This window comes from Panthera pardus, unplaced genomic scaffold (assembly GCF_024362965.1).
Source record: "Panthera pardus isolate Hobbes unplaced genomic scaffold, ASM2436296v1 HiC_scaffold_12, whole genome shotgun sequence".
Lineage (NCBI taxonomy): Eukaryota > Metazoa > Chordata > Mammalia > Carnivora > Felidae > Panthera > Panthera pardus.
Genome location: NW_026526677.1, coordinates 68,506,731 through 68,520,842, shown reverse-complemented (window position 1 = coordinate 68,520,842; position 14,112 = coordinate 68,506,731). Strand labels below are relative to the sequence as shown.

The 14,112-nt window shown below is 38.9% G+C and overlaps 1 protein-coding gene across 13 annotated transcripts in view; it reads left to right on the top strand.

The window, feature by feature from the left end:
* The window catches only part of SYTL2 (synaptotagmin like 2), a 115,627-nt gene extending 103,101 nt beyond the window's left edge, over nucleotides 1-12,526 (top strand). For all 13 annotated transcript variants that reach the window (XM_053900147.1, XM_053900146.1, XM_019449983.2 and 10 more), the window contains 7 exons: nucleotides 678-847; nucleotides 1,958-2,060; nucleotides 4,389-4,559; nucleotides 6,463-6,541; nucleotides 8,771-8,870; nucleotides 10,408-10,613; nucleotides 11,406-12,526. In XM_053900147.1, coding sequence (XP_053756122.1) covers nucleotides 678-847; nucleotides 1,958-2,060; nucleotides 4,389-4,559; nucleotides 6,463-6,541; nucleotides 8,771-8,870; nucleotides 10,408-10,613; nucleotides 11,406-11,551 — 975 coding nt within the window. In that variant the 3' untranslated portion in view covers nucleotides 11,552-12,526. The remainder of the gene's footprint in view (nucleotides 1-677; nucleotides 848-1,957; nucleotides 2,061-4,388; nucleotides 4,560-6,462; nucleotides 6,542-8,770; nucleotides 8,871-10,407; nucleotides 10,614-11,405) is intronic.
* Nucleotides 12,527-14,112: the final 1,586 nt, after the last annotated feature.

Genomic DNA, 14,112 nt, shown 5'->3' with positions numbered 1-14,112 from the left:
GATATACATAAACATGCACATATCTCAACTGGTATACTAATCAAATGACAAAGCTGTACTTAAATTCTTACTAGCCTCCCATTTCTCAAACTTTAAAAAAAAAATCTGTTTAAATTGAATTTCTGCTGATAACAATCAAATGTATGGCCTTGGGAAGGCTTTCAACTGCCTTCATCAATCATCCGTTCTCTACCCTTCCTGACCTCTAAAGGCGTATGGCCCAGTAAGCATTTTCCTAGATTTAGTGGATGAGTAACATAGTAAAATTCCTTTTTAGTGCCTTGGAAATTTGATAGAGCAATGTGTCACTGTGATTTGTGTGCCTGGGGTTTCTCACATCCTCTTTCTTTAATGTCTTAAATACTAAGCATGCCTAAAAATGGAACTTTGAATGCCCCCCACCATAAAAATCCCCCTGCTTTGAAATGAGCCATTATCTAAATAACTTTGCATTTCACTTTTCATCTGTATCTTTTAGAGGCATTTTTTTTTTACACACTAGTTGTGCCATATATTACATCAGGTTGTCTGTGTTGGCCTGTCTTTATGCCATATTTTATTAATTGCCTTAAGTGCAAACTAGAGAAATAATGGCAAGCAAAGATTATATTCATGATCCTTGTATTGGATTTGTGAAAGAGATAGAAACAAACACTGTGTGTTTCGGATGCTTTCAGGTGAGCGGCAGTGTGATGAGCGTTTACAGTGGAGACTTTGGCAATCTGGAAGTGAAAGGAAATATTCAGTTTGCAATCGACTATGTGGACTCATTGAAGGAGTTGCATGTCTTTGTGGCCCAGTGTAAAGACTTAGCAGCAGCAGATGTTAAAAAACAGCGCTCAGACCCGTAAGTACAATTTGAAGTAACTGTTTTCTCTTAGTTATTCGTAATCTTGCAGAAACTGGCCAAGAAAGAAATTGAAGGGAGGATATGTGTGTGACTGCATCAAAAAGAAATGTTTGACAAGAAAAGTTTGGGGGAAGTGCTGTTTTATTTACTTTATAAATTCATGTGCCAAAGTTATTAAACTATAAAAATGTCAGAGAAGCACAAAATATTTCAAGTTGGAAGGGACCTTTGAGGCCATCTTGTCCCATTCATTCTTTTAACAGATAAGGAAATTAAGGCCAGAAAAGATAAGTGACCTATTTACATAAATTCAGAGAGTCAGCAGCAAAACTGGGAATAAGGGCTTAAACCCTAATCTGTTCCCATGACTCTCAAACTTCTCTAAAGTTAGGGACATGTAGGGGCATACTTCAGAATGTTCAGTGGTGCAGGAACAGTTAAGATTCTAGACTGAGGTAGATTCTAAATTTAACCTCTATTTTACAGAAGAACTTTAGGGGGAATTACCAGCTCGTCTTTTAAATCAGAGGCTTAATTGATACTTCAGTTTATTTGCAAAAATTGAGTACATTCCTCACTTATCCTTATGCAGAAGTCAGATTCTTAATTATTTTGCTGGCATAAGCCTAATCCTTCATGCTTTTATTATAAAAACAATTGGGGCCAGTATACTTTTTTCCCCCATTGAATGTGGCTTGATTAGTTTGGTGCTAAGAGTAATTTTTGTTTTCAAAAGGCAGTAACAAAACTTTTTTAAAAAAATTCTGTAAGCACCAGTCTTTTCTTAATTGGAAACAAGCCAGTAAAATTAAGCACTACATTAGAGATCTGTCCCCCACCACCCTCCATATCAGATAAGGCCAAAGAAAAAAGGAGTTCAGGAAATATCCTTTAAAAAATTTTAAAACAATTATAAAATGATCAATTCTGCTGCAATGTGTTTAAACGTTTAAGTATAAAAGACATTAGTGAGAACATTCATTTACTTATCACTTTTCTGAGTGTCATGAATTATTTCTGTCAATTACCAATGCATTTTTCAAAGTAGAGATAGAAACATGACTTTTATTTTCTCTGACCTTCTTGTCTTTCCGCTTCTCTTTTTAGATATGTAAAGGCCTATCTGTTACCAGACAAGGGCAAAATGGGCAAGAAGAAAACACTTGTAGTGAAGAAGACCTTGAATCCTGTGTATAATGAGATACTGCGGGTATCTATGAACTCTCTGTCTAGGAAAATCCTAAATGATGATGTGTCACTGTGATTATGTGTAAATAGCCATGTTGTCTAAAATTTTTTTAATGTGTGTTTATTTTTGAGAGAGAGGGACAAAGAGACAGAGTGTGAGCGGGGGAGGGGCAGAGAGAGCAGGAGACACAGAATCCGAAGCAGGCTCCAGGCTCTCAGCTGTCAGCACAGGGCCCAACTCGGGGCTCCAACTCACTGAGATCATGACCTGAACCAAAGTCCAGCGCTTAACCAACTGAGCCACCCAGGTGCCCCTAAATAGCCACGTCTTCTTGGGTAGTATCTCTACAAGTAAAGTCAGTCACGGGGAGAGAAAAAGGGAAGGAATAAACATTTTCTGACAAACTGCCTTGCATGAGACCATACACCTTGAATGTTGTTTGCGTTTTGTCATGCATTCTCTACATAGGCCACCAGGAGGATACTGCCTGCACCTCACAGATGAAGCAGGTGAAGCTTAGAGAAACAAAGGAAATTGCTCAAAGATACACAGCTGACAGAATTGAGCATCGTAAAAATGATTTACCAAGAGCATAATTCTGATCATGTTATTTCTCTGCTTAAAATCTTTTAGGATTCCCATTACCCTTAGCGGCAAGTCTATCCTTCTTAAGATGTCACCAGTCCCTCCACAACCCAGGCTCCAGCCTCCTCTTTTCAATTTCAGAGTCTTTGTTCAGGTCACCCTGATTCCTTTCTGTTCTTTGGAGGAACTGACTACATTTTCTCACACTGCTGGACTTCCTGTTCCATCTGGCCAGAGTGCTCTTTCCCACATTCTATCCCTAACTACCTCCTACAGCCTTAAATGCCTCTTCCTATGAGAGGCTGTCCTTAACCCATCAGGCCACCTTGCGTTCTGCTGCCTCAGTCACCTTGTTCTATATTAGGCTTTGTTAACACTCAGCACTTGAACTACTAGCCTCATTGTCTGCTTTCCCATTAAACTGTGAGTTCCAGGAGGGCAAGGTCCAACTCTGTGCCATTTATCAACTGTGTGCGTTTGGGCAAATGACTGAACCTGTCTGTGCTTCATATCTGCCAAAGGGAGACAATAAGAGTACCTACCTACTTCAGTAGGTGTGAACATTAAAAGAATTAATATATGCAAAGTGATTAGTATGTATTAAACACATGTTGACTCAATATAGTGTCTGGATAAGTACTCAAAAAATGTTTATTGGAAGGATAGATGAATAGACAGATGAATAGAAAGTATACCTGCCTCAAATACCCATATTTCCCCCTACCCCAGACTGTATAATGTTGTCTTAGTCATGATAATTTGAAACTGGAAACAGAAGAAGTGTCATTCATTCCCTTTTTCTGAAAGGCTGTCCAACTATTTGATTATCCTCTGAGGAAAGAAGCAGAATTAAATTAATTTTCAGTCATCCATGGGTCAATTTTTTATAGATTTTCTGTAGCCAGTTTTTAATTACAGTCTGACTGTGATATACCTCCATACCCTAGCTGTTTCTAGGTCAACTACTTCAACCCTATACTCAGGAAAAGCCACCTAATTTAAATAGTAAATTCAGAGAAAGACCAGCCTGCTACAACCAAAATGGACATTCAAGTAGTACATCATAAAACCAAATAGAGATTATTTTTAGGTCAGAAGTACTATTATCCCTCCCATGATTATATACAATCTAGGATTGATTGCATCTTAGATGAAAAACTGTTAGGATGCCAGATATTTTCCACTTAACCATATGAATCAGGAAAAAGGAATTTAATTGAAAAGTACCTTGTCATTGCAGGATATCTATAGTGGGAGATGTTGTGTGTAAATAGGGGCAAGTGGTATATAGGAATTTTCTGTACTTTCTGTTCAGTTTTGCTAGAAATCTACGACTGCTCTAAAAAATAGAGTCTATTAGAAAAAAAATACCTTGTCCTTAGGTAGAAAACAGACCACAGGATTAAACTTCATTAGCATTTTGAGACTGAACTGGACTTATGTTATATCTAGTTTGAACAAAAAAACATCCAGTAAAAAATGAATAATTGGCTTTCGTTTTTAGAAAGCTATTACTGGCTATGATATTTGAACTGTGGTTTGCTTTTCCAGAAGCAGAAAGAAAATCAGCTTTTGTGAAAGATGGATTTAGCGCTTTGAAACAAGACACTTAGAATAAGATGACTTTGCAATATCTTTGAGACTTGAAACCTAGCAGATGAGAAAACCTGATCTGTACAGATGACTTTTCTCTTTATCTCTGTGTCATAACTTTGGCATAAAATAGTATTATTCACCACTTTAATTTCCTTCTTTGATCTGCAGTATAAAGTCGAAAAGCAAATCTTAAAAACACAAAAGCTGAACCTGTCCGTTTGGCATCGAGATACATTTAAGCGCAATAGTTTTCTAGGGGAAGTAGAACTTGACTTGGAAACTTGGGACTGGGACAACAAACAGAATAAACAACTGAAGTGGTACCCTCTGAAGCGAAAGGTAAGTTCTGACGTTTTTGGTTTGTTGGTTGGTTTGGTGCCTGGCATGTAGGAGAAAGCTACTATAAACTGCATTTTAATTAATAACGGTTATCCCTTGTTTGGGATCATTATGTCTTTTCACTCTGTCCAATATGTCTCTTATGCCCTTTTAATGTATTTTCTGTTCTTTTTTTTTTTTCTCCTCTCCAGAATTCAGGCTGGCTAGTTTTTGCTAACTTGTCTTTCCATTCTATAATTTTCTTATCTGCTATGTCTAAAACACCCATCTTACAGGTTCTCAATCATTATATTTTTCAGATTTATATTTTCATTTGATTTTTCATAGACCATTTCTCTCCTAAAATTCTCTATCTTAACATTATCCTCATGAACATATTAATCAAAATTATTTAAAATATATATCTGAAAACCCAATATCCTAAACATTTGTATGTCTCTTTTATCTAATTTTTTATCTTAGTTTGGTCATGTGGTCCTTTGTCCTGGTATGCCTGTTCATTTATTATTGTAAGCTAGGCATTGTATATGAGAGTTCTGGGGATACTTTGAGAGGATTTACTTTTGTTTCTGACACACAGAGTGGGGACAGAGCACTTTAATCTGAGAACAAACTGACTAGAAGCTGGGTTTCAGTTTTCATGTGGTCTCATGTAGTTTTTGTTTGCTCAAATTCCTAGGCTATGGCCCTTCAGGGATTCCAAGTGAAAGCCTAGGGAAGTAGTTATCAGATTTTAGCATGCATCCCATTCACGTGAAGTACTTATAATACAGATTTCTGGGCCCTATTCCCAGGGTTTCTGATTTAGTAACATCTGGGCCCAAGTTTCTAGCCATGGCTGGTTGCTGATACAGCGTCTTGCCTGGGGACCATACTTTGACAATCACTGATCTAGAGTATGTCTAAGGCTATTCCTTTCTATTATGCTCTAGTTTGGCACTACTTAAAAATCAGCTGATGCCTCAAAGTGAAAAGCAATGAATGTCAGACTCAAAGATGTTCTCCATTTGAGTCGTGATAATAATTCATTAATTCCTTCAAATAAATTTGTTTAATCCAGTTTTTTTTTATTGCTTCCAGTGTGAGGGTTGGTATGATCTCAGCTGGAAGTGATGAATATCAATAGTAGAAATCATTGTTTAGCATCTCCATATTAAACCACTTATGCTTAAGAAATGGTTCCCAAATATTGCATCAAAATCACCTGGAACACTGATTTCTAGTCTTACCCAAGACTCACTGGGTGTGAATTCCTTAGAAGATGTCAAAAGCTTTTCATTTTAAACTAACCTTTAGGTTTCTGATGCATAGCTATGTTTTGGCAATAAGGCTCTAAAGGACCAGAATTTGAAAGTGAAACCAGCTCTCTTATACTTGAAAATAATAGATACACATTTTAAAATTATTGTCCAGTCTTTGTTATTCTTAAAGACATCAAACCATGTGATCTGAAATGATCAGGTTAATGCAGCTTTGGAAATGTAATGTTTGGCTTTTCTTCCCCCAGACTTTCCCCACACTCTTCTTACTCAAAGAAAGAGTAACTCAAATAAATAGTTTTATGTCTGACTGGGTGACCAACAAAATTTATGTGCTTTTATAAAAACCAAAGCATCCCAGAACATTTCTTCTCTCTCCAAGAAAGCCATTCTGATTTCTTTACTATCTCTGAGACTAAAGGCCTTGAGATATTTTCTGGGTACCAAGCAAGTCTTTCCAAGATACACAGTATGGCTTTCCCAGATATAAAAGCAAGAGTTTAGCTTTGATGGAAATGTTAATTCAGGGCACTCATGGGTGATACATACTCACAGAAACGGGCATTTGTTGTCCTATAACACAATATCAACAGAGTAAAATAGTTTGTGTCTCACACTTACTGACAGTGTCCTTCATTTTCCAGACAGCACCAGTTGCCCTTGAAGCAGAAAACAGAGGTGAAATGAAGTTAGCTCTCCAGTATGTTCCAGATCCAATTCCTGGTATGTAATGATTTTCCATACAGATTTATGTCCTTTCCCGATCCCTTCCCTCTCCAAGGATTTCTTTGAACTCTGTGATATTTTCAAAGGTGAAACCCTAGGCAAAATTATTAACTTAGTAATTATATGGACCAGATGAGTCAATTTATAGTTGATAATTCTTTATTGTGGTAAAAACACATAATATAAAATTTATCATCTTAACCATTTTGCAGTGTACCTTTTGTAGGATTAAGCATATTCACATTGTTATAAAGCAGATCTCTAGACCTTTTTTCATCTTGCATATCTGAAACTCTGTACCCTTTAAACTTCAGCCTCACCATGTCCTTCTCCCAGCCCCTGATAACCACCATTCTACCTTCTGGTTCCATGGAAAAAAAAATGTTCAGTTTCCAAAATTCTCTAGTTTACAATCCTTGTTTGAATTATCACCTCACTCTCCAAAAGTTTTTTTTTTTTTTTTTTTTATTGTTCCCAGTGTGAGGGTTGGTATGATCTCAGCTGGAAGTGATGAATATCAGTAGTAGAAATCATTGTTTAGCATCTCCGTAATAAACCACTTATGCTTAAGAAATGGTTCCCAAATATTGCATCAAAATCACCTAGAGCACTGATTTCTAGTCTTACCCAAGACTTACTGGGTGTATCTGCACAGTGTGGATGGCCTTTCCCGTATTCAGAATGGAGCCTGGGTGTTCCTCACAGGCAAGAATTAGACAAATTCATATGGAGCCCTTAGGAAGTAAGAGTGTATTGGTTCCCCATTCTTAAGGTCTCAGCAGGACTGAAAGCTTTTTCCTCAAGATTCCTAATTGCATCCTTGATGTTAGGGCCTCAGGTCTCCAGCCCAGTTAAGGAGCAAGAGACTAGCAAGAAATGAATGCCTGCCATTTATTTCCTAAGCAAGTTCCCCAAGTTTTTCTCCTTAAGAATCTGTATAAATGTTATGACTGAAATCAGAGGTTGCAACTCAACTGCTTTCAGTAACCAGGCTGTGAAACCAGTGGCATGAAAGAAATCTTGGATGGTAAGGGCAGTGATTGAACTAGAAAAAGCATTCTAATTCGGTTAAAAAAAAAAAAAAAAGAATTGGAGGGCAAGTAAAAGATATCTTTAGGTCCATATGGCTGCCAAACCACCATTTTGTTACTTCTGGATCTTCCTAAAAGGCAGATTTTTAAAATATATAATTTCTATCCTATCATTTATGGTCCACATGCATAGAAATTCTGCCAGTCTGTTTTCCACCACTATCATTTCTTGGTGGGAGCGGGGGGCAAAGGAGAGGATGTTTTGTGATGGGCTCCACCTTGTCTGATTTTTTGTTCATGTAGTTTCTCTTCTCTGGAGTGGCTTCCTCTCTCAACCTATCCAAGTCTTAGATGAAGCCCCATCTTCTCCATAAAGCTTTTCCTGGCTATATGCATTCACCCTCGTTGAGCACATCATCACCTAGAACATTATAGTTATAACTTGGCATTTCATTCTGTGTTACATTTTTATAGTTTTTATTTGAATTACTCTTTTTAAGTGTAAACATTTCCCGAGGACATAGATTTCTTATGTTCCTTGTATCCAATGATATTACTAGCATAGGGCTGAGCATATAATAAATGCTCATTAAATTCCTGTTGGTTAATTAGGTTAACCCATTCAGAAAAATATGGTAGTGGTCCTCTGTCCATGTGCACCCAGCCTAGCCAACAACTAAAGAGTAAGCCAACTTCTCAAAATTCCTTGGCCATAACCCTAGTTATTATGTGTGTGTACGCAATATTGTCACAAAGTGTGTAACCACATTTAACAAGAAAAGTGGCTGTACTTAGCCAGTACCTGTTTTGGTTACTTTATACTCATTATGTTTCAAATGCCTCCCATTAACAATATTTGAAAGGAATATGCATTTCACTGAGATGTTTTGAATATAACTGTAAATGGATGATTTACATACCTGATCTCTATAATTTATCTTGAAACAAGCCAAACCCAGAAATAATGATGTAGTACTCTGCACTTGGAATCAATATGAATTATTTGCATAGAGTTATCTGAGCTCAGTGCAGCCAGACTAGGGAAGATTTAGTTAAGAATGTATAAATTTAGCCAATTAGGATCATATCATCAAGCTCTAGCTAGCATCACTGTTCCAGACTGCATCTTTGGATGCAGTATTGCCAAGAGAGGAATGGCAGTGAAATTTTCTTTTCTGCCCTTTTTCAATTATAGGTAAAAAGCTTCCTACAACTGGAGAAGTGCACATCTGGGTGAAGGAATGTCTCGATCTACCTCTGCTAAGGGGCAACCATCTAAATTCTTTTGTTAAATGGTAACAGCATTGATAACTCTGCCTCTCTCATCTCTGCCATAGCCCAGCCTTTGCTGGTTGGTTTCAAGTCTCCATACCTGTGATGCTGAAACTCATCATTCATGGTTTGAATGAAATAACTTAGGACAATGGCAACGCATTCTGGAAGGACCTGTGATATGAACCCCTAATTTGAATTTTTAAGTGGCAAACTTTTTTCTCTGTTATATATATAAATGCCTGGCATCAAGTCAGCAGTGTCTAAACAGCTATTAGTGTGCTCTCTTAGCCCCCCTGACTGATTTTATCTATACCTATTCTTTCAGAAGACCAGTTGTAGCTGTTTAAGTTTATATGACATTATTTGTGACTTTCTCTCTATATATTATTCATAGATGTCAGCTGGTAAGATTTTTCAGCTCAGGGCAGTCTCTCACTCTGAGACAACTTTCAGACCTTCTTGTATTTATAAGAGGTATGGTAGGTTAAAAACAGAAAAGAGATAGGGGCGCCTGGGTGGCTCAGTCGGTTAAGCGGCCGACTTCGGCTCAGGTCATGATCTCACAGTCTGTGGGTTCGAGCCCCGCGTCGGGCTCTGTGCTGACAGCTCAGAGCCTGGAGCCTGCTTCTGATTCTGTGTCTCCCCCTCTCTCTGACCCTCCCCCGTTCATGCTCTGTCTCTCTCTGTCTCAAAAATAAATAAATGTTAAAAAAAAAATTAAAAAAAAGAAAAGAGATAATCAGGACTAGATCATATTTCCAAATTATAAAGGAATCCTCAAGCAATTGCTACCATGTTAAGCACTTACTAATTGAAAGCACTGAACTAAGTTGTTTGCTTCATATCTAATTATAATATTAACCTTACAAATTAGGTATCACCATTCTCATTTTAAAGAAGAAGCAAGTGAGAGATTAAGTGACTTTTCCTACAATACACAACCAATAAATGGCAGAGTCAGGATTCAAAGCAAGTCTGGTCCACTGTAATGAAGAGTACCTCCAGCAGGATGCTGCCACCACTGCCACCACCACCATGACCACCCCCACCATGACCACCACAACCACCATCACCACCCCCATCATCATCGCCATCACCACCATAACAACCACCACCATGACCACTACCACCATCCCCATAACATTCTCCAACACCACCGCCACTACCATCACCACCATGACCACCCCCACCATGACCACCACAACCACCATCACCATCCCCATCATCATCGCCATCACCACCCCCATCATCATCGCCATGACCACCATGACCACCACTACCACCACCACGACAACCACCACCATCCCCATCCTTACCACCATCACCATCACCACCACCACCACTACTACCATCACCACCACCACCATGACCACCACCATCATCCCCACCACCATCATCCCCACCACCACCATCACCATCGCCACCACCACTGCCTCTCTACACTCTTTTTTTTCTTCTATATCCTTCTGCCAGTCTTCACTAGCTGTGTTGAAGTACACTTAAGGTGTAAATGTTCACCATCTTAGTAAAATGCTTTCACAATGATTTCTTTTGTAGTATCATCCTTCCAGATACAAGTAGGAAAAGTCGCCAAAAGACAAGAGCTGTAGGGAAAACCACCAACCCTGTCTTCAACCACACCATGGTGTATGATGGTTTCAGGCCTGAAGATCTGACAGAAGCCTGTGTAGAGCTTACTGTCTGGGACCATTACAAATTAACCAACCAATTTTTGGGTGGTCTTCGGATTGGCTTTGGAACAGGTAATGTCTGTTACGTTTTTAATTCTCTATGAGCCAAGTGCTTCTGGAGACAGTAGAGGTTTGTCTGCTTGTTGCTTTGCTTCTTCCTTATGAAAACAGATATTCTATTTCTGTTAAGTGTAATGAAATGAATGAATGAAGGAATGTCAGGCTGTATGCCAAGGGCTCTAGATATGAAGACTAACAGGATGTAGTGTCTGTCCACACAGAGCTTAAGTTACAGTATGTGGGGGGATACAAAAAATCCTTCATCACTACTCTTCCCTGAAAAATATTTATATCCTTTTATGACAAAAAGGATGCTTTAAATAATGATAGCAATTAACATTTGTGGAGCAGTAGTCACTGTACTGAGTGCTTTGATTATATTATTTCATTTAATCCTCACAGAAATTCTATGAGTCGTTACTATGTTATCTCCAGAGGAACTGATGTTCTAAGAAATGAGGTAACAGCTAATAAGCATCAGAGCCAAGATTCAAAGTCGAGTCTCTTAGACACAAAACCCCAAACCACACTTCCTTAGAGATTATCTAGTGTCACCTCCATCCCAGTGCCAGGCCTCTTCCCTACTACCCCACTATGTCCCTGACAGATTGTCAGCTAGCTCAGGTGACTAAACAGCTCTTGCTTCGATTGAGCCCCAGATTTGCCCTCCTGATGATATTAAAACGCTTCCTAGCTGTCTTCCACTGGTGATTATAATGAGGGAATGACCTTCCTTGCCGCCTCCAATGAACAATTCCTTTCTAAATGCAAAGCTTCCTTTCTCTGCCCCCCCCGCCCTACCAGGTAAAAGCTATGGCACTGAAGTGGATTGGATGGACTCTACTTCAGAGGAAGTTGCTCTCTGGGAAAAGATGGTGAATTCCCCCAACACTTGGATTGAAGCAACCTTGCCTCTCAGAATGCTATTAATTGCCAAGATTTCAAAATGATCTCAACATCGACTGGCTCCTCCACTAAAAACCACTAAACAGGTGGAATCTGATCTTGAAAATCTGACTGTGTGGACAGAGTTCTCACCTGCTACCTATTTCCACTAACGGATGCCACACAGCATGTTCAAGTCAACCTGCATGTGCTTCTTTGGTTACAAGGCCCAAGAGATTTAAATGATAATAAACAGTCTAACTTATTTGTGCCCTCAACATTAAAGAAGATATTTGAGAAAGCTAGCAAAATCAAATGGTACTGAGGCTTCAGAGAAAACGCTATCAAAAAATATTAAATATGGGGTGGTGTTAACGAGCAACATTTTCTAGTTTGCTGTTGTGTGTTTCACACCACAATTTTGTGCGACGTTTTGGAGGGCCTGCTTCTCGGTGGTTGAAAACCCTTGCAGGAACTGAAAATATAGTTTTTGTAAAAGAGGGACAGAAAAACACTCCTATAAGAAGTGGGGGGGGGGGAATATCAGTGATGATAAAGAATTTGACCATAAGAAAACGATATACTCTATAAACTCTATTATGATATGGAATTCCGTGTTAGGGAATTGAGACTGAATTTATTGCATGTATTTCTTTCTGCCTTTGAAACTGCTTTCCACCCGGCCCCCAATGTCAAAGTCTCAGATGTGCTTTGGTGCCACCTCCTGGCTCATAGGTGGAATTCAGTTTTTGGCTTAATTTTCTCCCAAGCTCTCAACCCTGTATTTTGTCATAGACTATGTGAAAAAACCAAAAACCTTGCATATATAAGATTCTGGTTTTCCTGTAACTCTACTATATGAAATTAGCATGAGAGTGGTCACAGGCATGCTTTGCAACAAAGTTTTAATTAGAATGTAAATTGTTAAACTTTGCTTCCTATGTATAATTTTCATACAGTATTTTGTAAAAACCCTTAGAAGAAATTATGATATGATTTAATTGTGTTGTCAAGTTAAATAGACTTCTTATTTTAAATGAGATACTTCATGTTAGAAGTCCTAAAATCTTAAATTCCCAGCAAGGCTAAAGAATTGGTAAGCTAATATTTCTCGAGTCTTTACTGTAACTCTGGACATCATTTCCTCTGAGTGAGATGCTTTGACCACGTTGTTGAAAGTGGAAGTTTTTCTTTTAAAGAAGTAGTTGAAAAGCATTGAAGATATGTTAATATTTGTTTTTGAAAAGTTTTCCACAGAGACATTTTTGGGTCATTTTAGGATATAAAGCATGACTCCTCCTTAGGACCCAACTTGCTTGCCTTTCTCAAAACAAGCACTGTAGGTTAGGCGGGGTCTGGATGGTCAGGAGTGTGAAACCTTACAACAGGTGTCTAGGAAACATCACTGAAAATGACTAGTGTGCTTGTCTCCTGTGAACAGATGTTAGAACCTCTATCCACTTGAAACACGTGAGAAACCTCTGCCCAGTAAGAGCGGCTAACTTAGAACCCCCTTCCCGTGGTCTCTCAAGGTCTTTTAGCGAGATGTGTAGTCTAGCTCTATTTCCTGATCCTGCTCTGACCACAAGGAGGGGCACGAGCTGAGTGGAGGCGCAGCTAGCTCCCAGGTCGAAAGTACAGATCCTGTTCCAGCTCCTGCCGCTTCACGGGGCCAGCTCTTTCTCAGCCCTTCTTTCAGTTGCCTGCTCAGCCACCTCCCAGCAGCCAGCCAGCTCTGAAACACTGTGATTGGCCCTAGTGTCTCCCCATCTAGGACTGGGACTGCCTGCCTCCTCCTATTCTCAGATCCCTGACCTGCAAAACACCAGAGTGGTCAGTAGAAGCACCTTTGGTATCCAAATGATCAGGGTTTGAATTCTGGCTCTACCACTCGGGGTGACATGGGGTAACTTGTTCAACCTCTCTGTGCCTTCGTTTCTTTGTTCCCTGCAAACTATAAAATGTATATACTAATGCCTACCTTTCAAGAATATTGTTAGAATTAAATGGGAGAAGATGTACAAGTGCCTAGTACTGTGCAGGTTATATAGAAGAACTCTGGAGATAGTAGATTCAAAAAAAAAACAGACATTAAAAGACTTACAGGCAAGTGGAGGGGACTCATTGGTCACCACTAGGGAGAGCATCAGCCCAGTTTTAGGCTTTGAACTTCTGGGGAGGAAATATATTGGATAATTTCAGGATCAAAGGTAGGTGGGGGAAAAAATGGTAGAGCAAGGAAAACAACCATGGCAGAGAGGAGCCCAGGGTCATTATTACTAAATGGAAGTTCTCTCAGAAAAGAGATGGTATCTAATTTATTAATGTATACTTAGCCTCTAGCACCACACTATACCTAGTAGCTGTTTGTTGAGTAAATAGGTAAATGAATATTGATTAGGGTCTTGTGAGATTCTCAGACTTGACAAGTTATCTATGGACTTCGTTTTTTAAAATAATTTTAACATAGAAATGTAACCAATTTTTAATGTGGAAAATCTACTTAATCAACAAATGTCACCAAGCATTCACTATGTGCAAGGGGCATAGAAAGGTGGAGGGGGGTAGGGGAAGCATCCATAAGCTTATCCCTCAAGAAACAACTACTGTTAACACTGAGTATTTT